Source organism: Vombatus ursinus, unplaced genomic scaffold, assembly GCF_900497805.2.
Source record: "Vombatus ursinus unplaced genomic scaffold, bare-nosed wombat genome assembly UNPS02009835.1, whole genome shotgun sequence".
Taxonomy (NCBI): domain Eukaryota; kingdom Metazoa; phylum Chordata; class Mammalia; order Diprotodontia; family Vombatidae; genus Vombatus; species Vombatus ursinus.
The window spans coordinates 24,180,203-24,193,882 of NW_020949613.1; the positions used below are offsets into that span (position 1 = coordinate 24,180,203).

A 13,680-nucleotide genomic window follows, 5' to 3' on the forward strand; every position below is an offset into this window, starting at 1 on the left:
TTCATGACCCCATTTGGGGTTTTCTTGGCATTGATACTAAAGTGGTTTGCCATTTCCATCTCCAGCTCATTTTACAGATGAGGAAACTGAGACAAATGGGTTAAGTGACTTGCCCAGTGTCACACAGTTAGTAAATGTCTGAGGCCAGATTTAAACTCAGGAAGATGAGCCTTCCCGACTCCAGGCCAGGCAACTCTATCCATTGTATCACCTAGCTGCCCTTAATTACTAATTACTAAACTAACAATTACTGAACTAAATAGATTAGTAATGCTTAATTGCTAAACAAATCATTCAACCAATATTCACAGTTTTGTATGGAAGTTTCCAGGTTTAAAAAAAAAAGAGTTTCAAATAACTAGGAGAAAATTGTTATGTGAAATAGCTGTCACACATATTCAGTTACCCAACTTATATAAGTTGCTTTCACATACATTTATTTATATAAATTACTCATCTACTTTTTTCCTCAATTGTCTGTAAGGAAATGAAATATCTCATCTTACGTGTAGTGTCTTGAACAGTCACTGGAGGAGATTCCCCTTCATCATACACTGCCACAACATTTACCATATAGAGTGTTCGTGAAATCAGATCACCAAGAGAGGTCTTTGTCCTTGATCGATCTACTTCCACCTATTAAAAAAAAACACAAATAGATTTTCTTTCAAGAATTTTAATTCTGACCATATGATTGTTGTTTATTGTTCTGGAACATATTAGAATGTCAGAATTACAATATCAGAAAAGTTCAGTAATGATCAGCACTGAAGCAAATTTTAATTGAAATTACCCTCAGTTAAGCCAGAAAACAAAACATTGAAAGTTGATGAAATGATGAATCAGGTGATAAGCACTCTAAATGCTTACACCTTAATTCTCCCCCCACTTGCTCTAGGATCCTGTGACTTGCCTCCTTGCAATTTCTCATGCAAGACAGTCTATCTCCCCACTCTAGACATTTCTACTGGCTGTCTCCCATACTCAGAATTCTCCTCCTTCTCATCTTTGCTTCCTGGCTCCCTGGTTTCCTTCAGGTCTCAGCTAAAACCCTACCTTTTTCTAAGAAGTCTTTTCCAGTCCCCTTTAATCTTAGTGTTTTCCCTCTGAAATCATCTCCTATTTATCTTGTGTATATTATTAACATATAGTTGTTTGTATGTTGTCTCACCCATTAGATTGTGAACTCCTTGAGAGTAGAGACTCTTTTGACTTTCTCTGTATCCCCAGAATTTAGCATGGTGCCTTGCACATAGTAAGTGACTAATTAATGCTTACTGACTTGATTTGACTTCAAAGTTAAGGATGATATCATCACAAAGATGTATAACCCTTGTAGATCATGAATTTCCTGTAGGAGTAAATCACCTAATAATTTTTCACTTGTCAATAACCATAAATCTTACTTATAAATCAATTTATTCTATTTTTTGAGAGTGTTTTCATGCATAGTATCTTGTTTGACCTTCACAACAAGCCTGTCAGATAAGTTAGAACTTGTCCTCATTCTATGAAGGACAAAGAGAAAATATAAATAAGGTAAGTGACTTACCCAACTGGTTGTGTGAATCACAGAACTAGCTAATGTCAGAGCCAGAAGAATACTGGTTTTCTAGTCCCAAGTCTCCTATATAATGCTACCTTATGGTAGTCTGGCAGTGAGGCTTCCTAATGTAAGTTACATGGAGGCATCACTCCACCCTCTCTATGAATGCTTAAATTGCTACTTTGATTCTAGTAGGTACTGTCAAGTGGAGATACCTACCATTTATCCAGTCACTTGGACTCCCAGAAGTTTCTCATGGCTAACACTGAAGCTTTGAAATTCATACAACATGCAAGACCAGTGACATAACTAAGAATTTCTGTCCCAGGGACAATAAGCATCTGCTTGGAGGTGAGTTTGTGAATAGGAAACTGATAAAGAGGCTTATTGATGATGAAGGTGAGTTTATGAATAGGAAACTGACAAAGAGGCTTATTGAGGTCACTGAAGGATTCTAAAATACGCAATAATATAGTTAGTGGTGGGTTGCTGAGAATAGGGATTGTATTTGTTTTGACAGCACTTAATACATATTTTCAAATTGAGCTGTATTAATCTAACCCTACCAATAATACAAAAAAGTAGCTACTCTTAATAGGAGTTCAAGATACATATTTTCAGCACCATTTTATGATGAACGGCAAGTGTCCAAAATCTGTCTTAGTAACATTATCTATCAGAAATGTTTAATCAATTGCTAGAAAAAGTAGCAATGTCCAAAACCTTCTTCATTTCTAACCTACCTGTTTTATATCATCGTCTTCCTCCGTTTTATAGCTGACAATATATTTTCGTACTTTGCCGGGAGCAGGATCCCAGATGACATTCATGCTGCTATGGGTAACATCTGTGAGTTTCACATTTCTAGGACGAGGTAAGGGCACTGCACAAACACAAAACATTAAATTAACAGATTTTGTTTGGAACACTGATATACAATGTGACAATGAACAGAGAACTGTATTTGAAGTCAAATCCAACTTCTGATGTTTACCAGCTCTTACCTTACCAGTCTTTACCAGTCCCTTACCTTATCTGAGCCTCAGTTTCTTCATCTGTTAAATGGGGCCAATAATACTTGTGGTGCCTACCTCACCTAATTGGTGTGAGGGTCAAAGGAGATAATCTCTTTATAGTGCTTTGCATGCTTTAAGACACTATAAAAATGTCAGTTATTATTACTAAATTTCCTTTCACTAAATATTTTAAAGAAAAACTTGAAAAGAATATGTATTTATATGTATACTTCTATTAACATATGTAGCTAGGTAGCTCAAATTATAAGTCATATTGGCATAAGATACTCCCATCTGAGGAGATTGCATCTACCAAAGCAAATCAGTACCTTCTCTGCAGCTTACAATAAAGGATAAGAATAAGTATGCCCAGGATCATCACAGTATCTAGAGAAAAACTGGCTTTGAAATCAAACAGAATTACCAGACTCTACCTTCTGTGGGTCCTCTTGCTTATGTCACCTTAAAGTATAGTTTGCATTGTTCAAACTGTTGCTGCCTCTCACTTTTCACTTGTTTTTAGCTTTCCTCCATTCAACTTGGCTATGTTATTTAAATAGGAAACTTTTTATTGACATTTAGCTATCTCTCTCCTTTTTATATTTAGAGTTCATATTCTTTTATCAGATACTAACATCTATGCCAGAAATGAAAACAGTCCTGATCCCATAACACTGTTATTTTTCTACTGACTGTTAAGAGAATGGAAAGTGAGAATGGGCCAAAATGTTAAGCACCCCTTAGCAGCTAAGGAAATCTACAACAGCCAACATGGGACAAACAAACCATAAATTAGTCTTATGATATCAAGCAAAGTATACCAAAGCTATACTTTGAGAACACCATGGGAATTGAGAAAAAAATTATCCAAAAAGGCCTATTTTATCCTCTGTAACATGAAACACATACTTACCCTCCTGTTTCCCAATATTTCTGTCTCCTTTTGTTTATCTTTTTGTTTGTCTCCCTGTCCTTCTTCCAGAATTTCTGTCTCCACCTCTCTGTCCCTTTCCCCATGCTTCTATGTGTTTATCTTTTTCAGAACCTCAGTTTTGTGTCTGCCGGCTTCCTCCATTCCAGCAATCAACTGCTCCAGCCAGTTCTATAATAGAGCTCATGGCACATTTGCATTCTCTTCAAGGACATCCTTCTCTGCCATTCCTATGTTCTAATTTCATGTGGCTAATTTCATCCCTGACTTTCTTACACTCACCCATGTATTAACCTTTCTACAGACCCACATTTCTATCCACATATGGCCCAGGATCACCTCTGCACGGCTGTGTTAGCCAGTCCTACTCATTCTCCTGCATTTCTCAACTTTATTTATGACTTCAATCTCTTTTTCCCCTTGTTGAGGCTATGTACACACAGATTGTCCCATTTATCCCAAGTTTACTCTTGCTTAATAGTTAAGTTAAAAGCTAAACAGAAGAGTTTGTATTTGGTTCTAGAGGCAATAGGAAGTCTCTGAAGTTTATTGAGTAGAGAAGTCACATGGTCAGATTTATGTCTAAGGAAATTGCTTTGGCAGTAGTGTGGAGGATGGATTGAAGCAGAGGGAAAATTGAGGCCAGGAAACCATTTAGGAGACTGCTCCAATAATCTAGGCAATAAGTGATGAGGACCTGAACTAAGGTGATAGCTTTGTGAGTAAAGAGGAGTTGGATGAAAGAGATGCTGGGGAGACAGAACAATCTATATTTGGCAATTAATTGATTAAGTGGAGCAACAGATATTGAGGAGTTAAGGATAATCAACATTATGAAACTGCAAGACTGGAAGTATGATAGTGACAATGTGCTTTGATAGAATGAGTACATAACAGAATCATCAAACAAAACCTGAAACTTTCAACATCACTGAAATTATTAAATAGTGATTGTCAAGAAGAAGGAAAAAAAGAGTAAACACCTACAAGTTACTTCCCGGACAGTGACTGGATCACTGGTGAGATCATACAATGCTGCCTGGACAGTTACAGAGTACTCAGTATTGGGGATGAGGTCAACCAGCTGCATATCTGTCACTGATGGTCCAACACGCATCTATATTGATACAGATGTCAATATAAATATAAATATAAACATAGATAAATAGATTCAGATATCAGTGCAGATATAGAAATGGACATAGACATAGATATTATATGCATATGGATATAGATGTAGAATGTACATCTGGAGTCTAAGCACAAAGTTAAAAGAAGAAAGTATCCAAACAAAACCTAGTTAATTTAACTCTGAAATTCACACCACCTTCATTCATAACCACCTGATAGATGTCACAGAGTTTATTAATTTAATCAAAAAGGTTGTTGCATAATGCATGCCAACATTTTTAAAACTATGATATGAACAAGAAATTCAAAGGATTGTATATTTTAAATTGTAATCATTTTTAATTGATGAAGAAAACAATATCCCCTACCTCTTTGGCACTTGTGGGCACTGTGGCATTGACAGGTACATAGGACAGCAAGTAACCAGTGGCTCCACCAACTGACTGCCATTGCACTCGCATGTTAGTTGGTCCAACATCAAAAATATTCAGGGAAACAACAGGAACTGGCACTACCAAAACATAAATTCATTTATCAAGCCAGTTGCTTCCATTCTAGTCTTATTTTAACTTTTGTTTCTTAATCTATTTCTTTTCTCTATATATCTGCACGAGACATGGTTTGTAGGCTATTTAAAATTTGTATTAAGGGGATGAACCTGAAATTGAGAGGATGGGGGAATTGGGGGATGACTGAACAAGTTGCTGTATATGATTATGATGGAATACTATTGTGCTATAAGAAATGATGAGCAGGACGATCTCAGAAAAAACTGAACTTACATGAACTGATACAAAGTGAAATGAACAGAGTAATAGCATATTGTATGATGATCAACTGTGAATAACTTATCTATTCTCAGCAATACCATCATCCAAGACAATTCTGAAGGATTTATGACGAAAAATGCTATCCCTCTGGTGGAATCTGAATGCAGATTGAAGCATACTTTTTCTTTACTTTATTTCTCTTGGGTTTTTTTTCTGTTTTCCTTCACAACATGGCTACCATGGAAATATGTTTTGCATGACTGTACACATATAACATACATCAAACTGCTTGCCTTCTCAATGAGGGGGGAAAGGGGGAAAAGGGAGGAAGAGAATTTGGAACTCAAAAAGGTTTTAAGATCGAATACTAAAAATTGTTTTACATGTAATTGGGGGGAAAATAATATATCAAATTTAAAAGAGTATGAACCTGTGTGAGAAATTATATCAATAATAACAGCATAGTGTTGCAGAAAGAAAAATTGACTGAAAGTCAAGAAATTTGGATTTTACTCCCAGCTCTATCTCACCCTCACTATATATGACCTTGTGTAGCCCCACCTAAAAGCTTCCTGGGGCTGATGAAATAACTCTTTGGAGAGAGGTAGTTGGTGATGGAATTAGAAAATATGAAATCTTGCTAATTGGGTGAAGTCTGGAGTCACCAAGAGACTGGAGAGGGGCATGGCCAGGGCAGGGAGAGGAAAGAGCGAAAAAAAGAACAAAGATTTTTCTAGAGAGATCAAATACCCATCAAACATCAAACACTGTGTCAAGCAGATGTAACACAATGAGCACAAAACAGGCAAATGATATAAACACTTACAGGTTGTTTCAGTGCCTTTCAGAGGTTCACTATTTTCATCTTCTACCACGGAATACACATTAACGACATACTCTGTTTCGGGCTTTAGATCCTTAAGCACTGTACTAGTTTCTAGGCGGCTCACATAAAACTAGATGGAAAGGGCAAAATAAAGGTAAAGGTCACAAATGGCACATTCCCATTTCTTCCTTTCGCCTAGATTTCAGACTGGAAAACAGCAAGGGAATGGAGAGAAGAGATTCAATAAATTGAGATAGAATTCTGCTAATCAACCCTGCCATATAGGCTTGGAATTTATTTCGAAGGATTTCTGATATTTCAGAAAATATTAGGTCAGCAAGGAAGCAGATAGTAATCGCATGAATAAATATGCCATCTATTGAGAAAGTAACAATCCTACTACCACTCTGCAGTCTTTAAGGACCATAGGAGTCTTATTAAATATTTTTTTTCAATTTTAATGACAACCAAGAGTAAGAGCATAATTAGGCAGACTCAAGCAGCACAGGCACACTGTGTGCTGTAACAGAAAGTGAGCACAGAACTACTCTTGACTTGGTCTCATCCTCTCACTATGAATGTTAACTCCTCTTACGACATTCTATTAAAAGCCTTTACTGGGGGAATTGTGAAAGGAGGAAGGGGTGGCAGGGGGAAAAGAGGCATACTCACTTCTTGGCGTTTCCCTCCAGAAACCGGATGGTATTCCACCTTGTATCTGTCTACACTGTCTGATGGGGGTGTCCAGCTCACTCTAAAGGAACGATGGGTTCTCTCAGATATAACTAGATTGGAAGGTGCTTCCAAGTCACCTATGCAAGGGAAAGAAAATATACAAAAGATTCATCAATTAATCAACATGACAAACATTAAAATGAAAATGAAAAATCATAATATTCACCTACCAATGTGACAGAATGGGAAAAGCACTAGACTCAGATTCAGAAGACCACATTCAAAAGTTCATGTCTTTAAACTCCCCCTTATTAACCATAAAACCTGGGGTAAGTCCCTTAACCTCTCTGGTCCTGAGTTTCCTCACCCACATATTAGCTATTATAATGTCACACTACACATATCTCACATAGTTGCAAGGATCAAATGAGATAATGTAATGCAAAGCATTTCAACCCGAAGTATTATATAAATATAACTTTTATTATCATAAGAATTCTAAGCAACTCCCTTTACATATTAAGTAGCATTCATTATGAAAATAAAGAAACTAGGATTTAGTTACATTTTTTTCTAAAAGCATTCCTTTTATTCAATGGAATCTTGAATTCTTTTAAATGCTTCTTAATTTAATTTGAACTTTTATAAGTAAAGTTCTCTGATTATGTCTCTATAAATTTGTAATAGTTAGTATTTTTATGCCAAGGGATAGACAGGATGAACCTAGGCTGTTGTTTTAAAGTGATACTATTAAAAGTAACTGTCACCTATATGGCAACAGTCAGCTATTTTATAGAAAAATTGAGACAAGTCCTTGTCTGTAACATGAAATCCATTTTTTAAAATACCATTAAGAAGTTGGTAAAGATGGAAAAAGTAACCAAGTTAAAGCTTAAAAATAAAGAAATTAATCAGGTAAATCCAAAATATAACCCAACCATTCTCCTTTGAGTTGTTTGCAAGTCAAAACTGTGTAAAATATTCCCATTTTTATTCCTTTAACCTTTATTATACTTGGGTTATAATCAAGCTTACAAAATTATCAAGCAGTTTTATGGTCTGGGAAATTGGCATGAATGCAATGATTACATGGTTGATAAAACAGAAAGGAAAATAGATAAAAGATGCTTTCATCTATTCCAAGCTCTCTCCAGTGGAATAAAACTACAACTTTAAAAACTAATATTGAGAGCCGGAAACCTACAAATGCTAGCTACACAGGTGGCCTGTTTCTCCAGAGAAAATTACAGTCTGTTGGCCAAATCCCAAAAGAAAATCTGCAAAGGATCGGTCAGAAACTCAGAGAAAGAAAGAAAAAAAGAAAAAGAAAGAAAAGAAACTCAGAGAATAAATATACTCCTGAAACCCAAAGTACCTGAATCATGTCCACTGGTGTCCTTGGGCTCACTTTCAATTTTTACATGACTAGTATAAACATGTAAAGGATAATCCTTACCATTGTCTATGATAATGCAAAAAAGAATTATTCCAAGCTCCAAAATAATCACCATATTTGGTCCTTTATTAATTGACTCCACTAAAGTCCTATTCTGATGCCCCAGAACGACAGAGTGGTTACCCTGAATTCTCAAAGGCTGGGCCAGCAAGGCACAAACTCTGTCAGGTTCTTCCAAGTGAGAAACACTCCACGTATAGTCCTGACAATTAACAACAATTAATGGTCCAAGGACCAGCCTAGATAAGTTTATAGAGGCTTATCACCAAGTTAGCTGCTTCATACCATCCTCCTACCCAAGTACTACTTTACCAATGGCATTCAACATTTAGCTTCAATTTTCTTATCTGTAAAAGGTGAGGAGAGGAAGGGAGAAAGTAGTTGGACCAAATAATCTCATAAAACCCATCTAGTACTAGTATTTCTTTCTATTAAAGAACAATCTAGAAAATCAGCTTCAAAAATAATCTGTGGTTGGTGTAAAATCAATAAGCTACAAAATAGGCCTAATCCAAACCTCCCACTTTCATATTCAAAACCACTCATCTTAGGAGGATAACAAAGGAACCAAACTTAAGAGACTTCCTCACTCTTATATCTTCAAAATGCCAATTGTCAGTGAATAAGTATTCTGTAAGGAAAAGTATCCCTCATTAGGTATTGAAGGAAACCACAGAAATTTTGAGGAAGGACAGGCCTGGAGACAAATTTTAATTGAAATTACCTTCAATTAAGTCAAAGAAAAGAACATTGAAAATTGACAAAATGATGAATAAGGTGGTAGTTAGAATAACAGCCTACCTGGACCTTTGACACTATTGCACAAGTTAACAGTGAGTTCATCCACAATCCTAGAAAGTGAGTCAAAGTCAGCCACATTGTAGGCATGAGTATCATCTGGGTCCGTTGCAATCATCTTTAACTCAGTCTCATCTGCATTTTTAATACCTTTATTTTAAAAAATTATAAATTAGCAACATTGATCAGGAACAACTTTAAGAAAATTTAACAAGTAATTTAACAAAATATATTAGAAACAATATTCCAATTTTCCAGTGTATGACAAGACAGATATATGTGTGTGATTTTCCCTAAAAAAGAAAGATTAACAGCTATAGTGTTATGAACCATAATGAGATATCAAAAGAGACTGAAAGAAGGAAGTTATTCTAAAATTTGAGTGCTTCTAAGAACAAAAATTAATGTCTTGTTGGCTAGGTAAACCTATAACTAAACCAAAGCCAGTAAATGAATGAATGAACAGAATGAATGAATGAATGATGAAAGAATTAATTAATTAAAAAGCACTTACTAAGTGCTTCCCATGCACCAGGAACTGTAGTAAGCACTGCAGATACAATTACAAAAAGTAAAACTTTTCCTGCCCTCAAGGAGCTTACATTTTAATGGGAAAGACCACACACATTGGAGATGGAGGTTAATGGCCAAAGACAGATGTTAGGGTCTGGGAAGTCACAAGGATTTTAAACTGATCCACAAGGTAATTAATTGACTTCGGATTTTGCCCTTTCCAGAAATCATAGTGGTGATTTGACTTTAAGGGAGGGAACTTAACAGGAAATTTCCTAAATCCTGGTAACAGTATATGTCTAATATCCATGATACTGTTTTCCTCTTTAATGACCTGATAATTGTTCTGTTTTGTTAGAAGGTAAATTGGACAAACTAACAAGTCCAAATTGGTCAATGAACAAAGCTGATTGTGTGTTCAAAGATCTAAAATCACTTCTCCTCTCTTATGGAGACCAATCAACCAGCATTTATTAAGCACTTACTGTATATTAAGCACTCAGCAAGATAAACACTGGAGATACAAAAACAAAAGTAAAATATAATAAAACGTCAGTCAAGGGGCTTCCATTCTACCAGGGGAGAGTAATACATGAGATTATGCTAAATACTGCCAAACTGTTTTGGTTTTTTTATATGCCAGAAAATCCTTATATTTCCGTTGATATATACATATATATATATATATATATATATATATTTCTTCCATGAAAGTCTAATCCAGGGGCAGCTAGGGCAGCTCTGTGGCATAGTACACTGGGCCTGGAGTCAGAAAGGTATGATTGAATCTGGCCTCATATCCTTACTAGCTATGTGGCCCTGGGCAAGTCACTTAATCTCTATTTGCCTCAGTTTCCTCAATGGTGAAATGGGAATCACAGCACCTACCTCACATGGTTTTTGTGAGTATCAAATGAAATAATATTTGTAAAGTGCTTAGCACAGTGCCTGGCACATTACAAGCAGTCTACATAAATGTTTTTTTCCTTTTCCTTTCTCCCTTCCCCCAATACCTCAACGGGGCATGAAGACTATGCCAGTAGAACACAGTCTCTGTCAGGTTCTGCCAAGTCATAAAGATATCAAATACAAGCCCAAGATGGGCCAACCTAGCTAAGTTCAGAGAAGTTCCTCACCAGAAAATTATCACCAAGTCATCAATTTTTTTGACTGCAGTGACCTGCAAAGACCATGTAGTCCAGGGATGGGGAACTTGCAGCCTCGAGGCCCTCTAAGTCCTCAAGTGAGGCCCTTTGACTGAATCTAAACTTCACAGAACAAATTCCCCTAATAAAAGGATTTGTTCTGTATCAAAAGGCTGCACCCAAGTACCTAGAAGGCCACATGTGGCCTGGAGGCTGCAGGTTCCCCATGCCTGAATTCTAGTCAGACATAAAGGGTTTTCATCGTGACAGTGGATGGATTAACCATGCTCAAAAAATCACAGATCCTTGAAATCTGAAGAACACTGCCACTGGATTACTGCCATTCTTTGTGGTACTCACCAATAGCAAACAGTTCCACTCCTTCATCCTTTAGTTTCTTTGAAGGTGCTTCTACATCATCCTGTGATTTTCCATCAGTAATGAGAACACCAATTTTGCGAGCTCGAGGTCTCATGCCAGCCTGTGGCCTGAAGTTGTTTTGCCGAATAAAATTCAAAGCCATGCCTAATGTGATTTTAAAAAGATTTATAAGGATTACTACATAAATACACCTTTAAAAAAAACAAGGCTTAAAGAACAACAAAAGGTCAAAATTTACCTGTCAGTGTGTTGCCTCCCTTGTATGGTAGGTTAGCCACTGCTTCTAATAGGCTCTTCCTGTCTTTATGAGCATTCAGCTGCCACTCTGTTCTGGGGTCCCCACTGTACTGAGCAAGGGCTTAAATAATGCAGTTATCATTAGTTCACTGAGAGGAGCATAAAAACAAGTGTCTAAAACTCTTTAACATTAGCAGGGCCTACCAATTTGTACTCTTTTGGGGCCAATCTCGAACACTTCGACAATACGTGAAATGAAACTCCTGACGGTTTTAAAATTAGCCCGACCAATACTCCAAGAACCATCGACCAGTAGCACGATGTCAGCTTCTGCTCTGGTGAAACACTCCATGCCTGATGTAGCAATAATCAAAAGGCACACATGAGTATGAAAGACATTAAGTGGTATTTAGGTTTCCTTTATTCCTATTTCTCCTCCCTCTGCTTGGATGCTTGGCCTTCCTGCCTCGACCATTATGGCATTACCAGATACTAATTAGGACATCACTGGAAATATATTCATGAAACACACATCACCATCCCATTCATGAACCTCAAGTTGTATTAATAAGAAATGGTCATTCATTCGATGATTATTTCAAGGGATATGACTTGTATCTCCCACTCTCAATTAGTCATCTTTATTTTCTTTTTTATTGTTTTTCCTCACTTCAGCCTGTCATAGAAATTAGTCTAGCCAAATTAGCAAGATATTGAGCATGGGCTCACAAGTCTGAAAGAAATTAGGCTTATTTTAAGGGTCTCTCACTACCCAGAACTAGAAATTTTAGTAAAATTTTCAAATACGACCTAAAGCATTAGGATTATATATCTCTGGAATAAAATCTGACTGCTGGTAGCAATCATTTCACCATAAAACTGTTAAAGAGTATGGGATGAGCTGATGAAAATACATGGACTGAAAAGTGCTTCTGTGGACCAAAAGCTCTTTTTAAAAATTTACTATACCTAATCTTGTAGGTAACTATTAACATCAAATACAAGATTACTTAAATGCAAACCCATTTGGCTAGAAATGCCCAGTTAATGTCCTATGCCAATATTTCATTTTATTTACCATGCAGACATCTCATAGTTACCAGTTTTGTAAACACTTCTTTACTTTGTAATGCAATTAGATAAATACAGATGGCAGAGGAGTGTGCACATTTAAAAAAAATGAGAAAGAAGGAACATAATTTAGGGGAAGGTATGCAAACAAACACACAAGTGAGGAGATGTAGAAACACAAGTACAAACATTTATACAAGGGCTGGGATGCTATGGAAAGAGAATCATTTCAGATCTCCTCAGTTCACAAGCTAGGGAACAAAAATATGAGTCGGTTAATATCATCATAAGTTAAAAAACAGAACATTTCTATAAAACAGATTGAATTATTTAATTAAGTTTAATAATTTAATTAATTAAAGAATAATTTAATTAAGTTTAACTCATATAAAAACTGCAATCTATTGTTCTAGAAGTTGTTACTGGTTGCTTATTTTCTGGTTTCTTGTCCTGACAACTTCTCATCTTTATATGGAAGAAATTCCATTGAAAAAAACCATCACGTTCATCATACTTAAAAAATATTGTGATTCCATCAATGTTCTACATAGACAATCCAGTACTGAAAGCTCTTGAGTAATTAATTATTCCAAGTATCTAATGGTTAAAAATCATGATCGTCTTACACATAGGAAATACAAATCTAATCTTTGTCGATGTAACACAAAAAGCTGGGAAATTGTTTAAATGGAATTTTGTCCTAAAGAAGTTAAAACTGGTTTCATATATGCTTTGGGTGTTGAAGGAAGAGGAAGTCTGGTCCTGTTATTTCAGTGATAGGTGAAGCTTTCAGTGTAAAACGTCCCTCCAACAATGCAGATTGTCAACTCATTTTTAAGTTACAACCTGAAAGAATTGCCAAGAGCACTGAGAGGTTGAAAGTCAGAAAGCTACTATGGGTCAAGAAGAAGGATTTGAATCCAGAGATCCCTCTCTTCAAGGTCTGTCCTCTACTCACTAAGCTATGTTTCATTATTTCATGTATAATACTGATGGTATGAATGTGATAGCAGCAAAAAAAAAAAATCAAAGATTTCTGCACAGCTCTATGGCTGACAGAATTCTCACTTCCCGTCTTCTTAACTAGTCCAACCTTGCTAAGGACTCTGATTCAGGCTGATAAACATATTAAATAAATCTATCCATATCCTGAGACCTGATGTCCTGAGACCCTTCGTTTAAAA

The 13,680-nt window shown here is 36.2% G+C and overlaps 1 protein-coding gene across 3 annotated transcripts in view; it reads right to left on the bottom strand.

Annotated features, from left to right (window-relative positions):
• COL12A1 (collagen type XII alpha 1 chain) overlaps positions 1-13,680 on the bottom strand; it is a 142,262-nt gene that overhangs the window by 66,023 nt on the left and 62,559 nt on the right. For all 3 annotated transcript variants that reach the window (XM_027852867.1, XM_027852866.1, XM_027852865.1), the window contains 10 exons: positions 11,630-11,779; positions 11,427-11,546; positions 11,168-11,332; positions 9,153-9,299; positions 6,893-7,032; positions 6,221-6,350; positions 4,993-5,135; positions 4,481-4,610; positions 2,290-2,429; positions 507-636 (listed from right to left, as the gene is read on the bottom strand). In XM_027852867.1, coding sequence (XP_027708668.1) covers positions 507-636; positions 2,290-2,429; positions 4,481-4,610; positions 4,993-5,135; positions 6,221-6,350; positions 6,893-7,032; positions 9,153-9,299; positions 11,168-11,332; positions 11,427-11,546; positions 11,630-11,779 — 1,395 coding nt within the window. The remainder of the gene's footprint in view (positions 1-506; positions 637-2,289; positions 2,430-4,480; positions 4,611-4,992; positions 5,136-6,220; positions 6,351-6,892; positions 7,033-9,152; positions 9,300-11,167; positions 11,333-11,426; positions 11,547-11,629; positions 11,780-13,680) is intronic.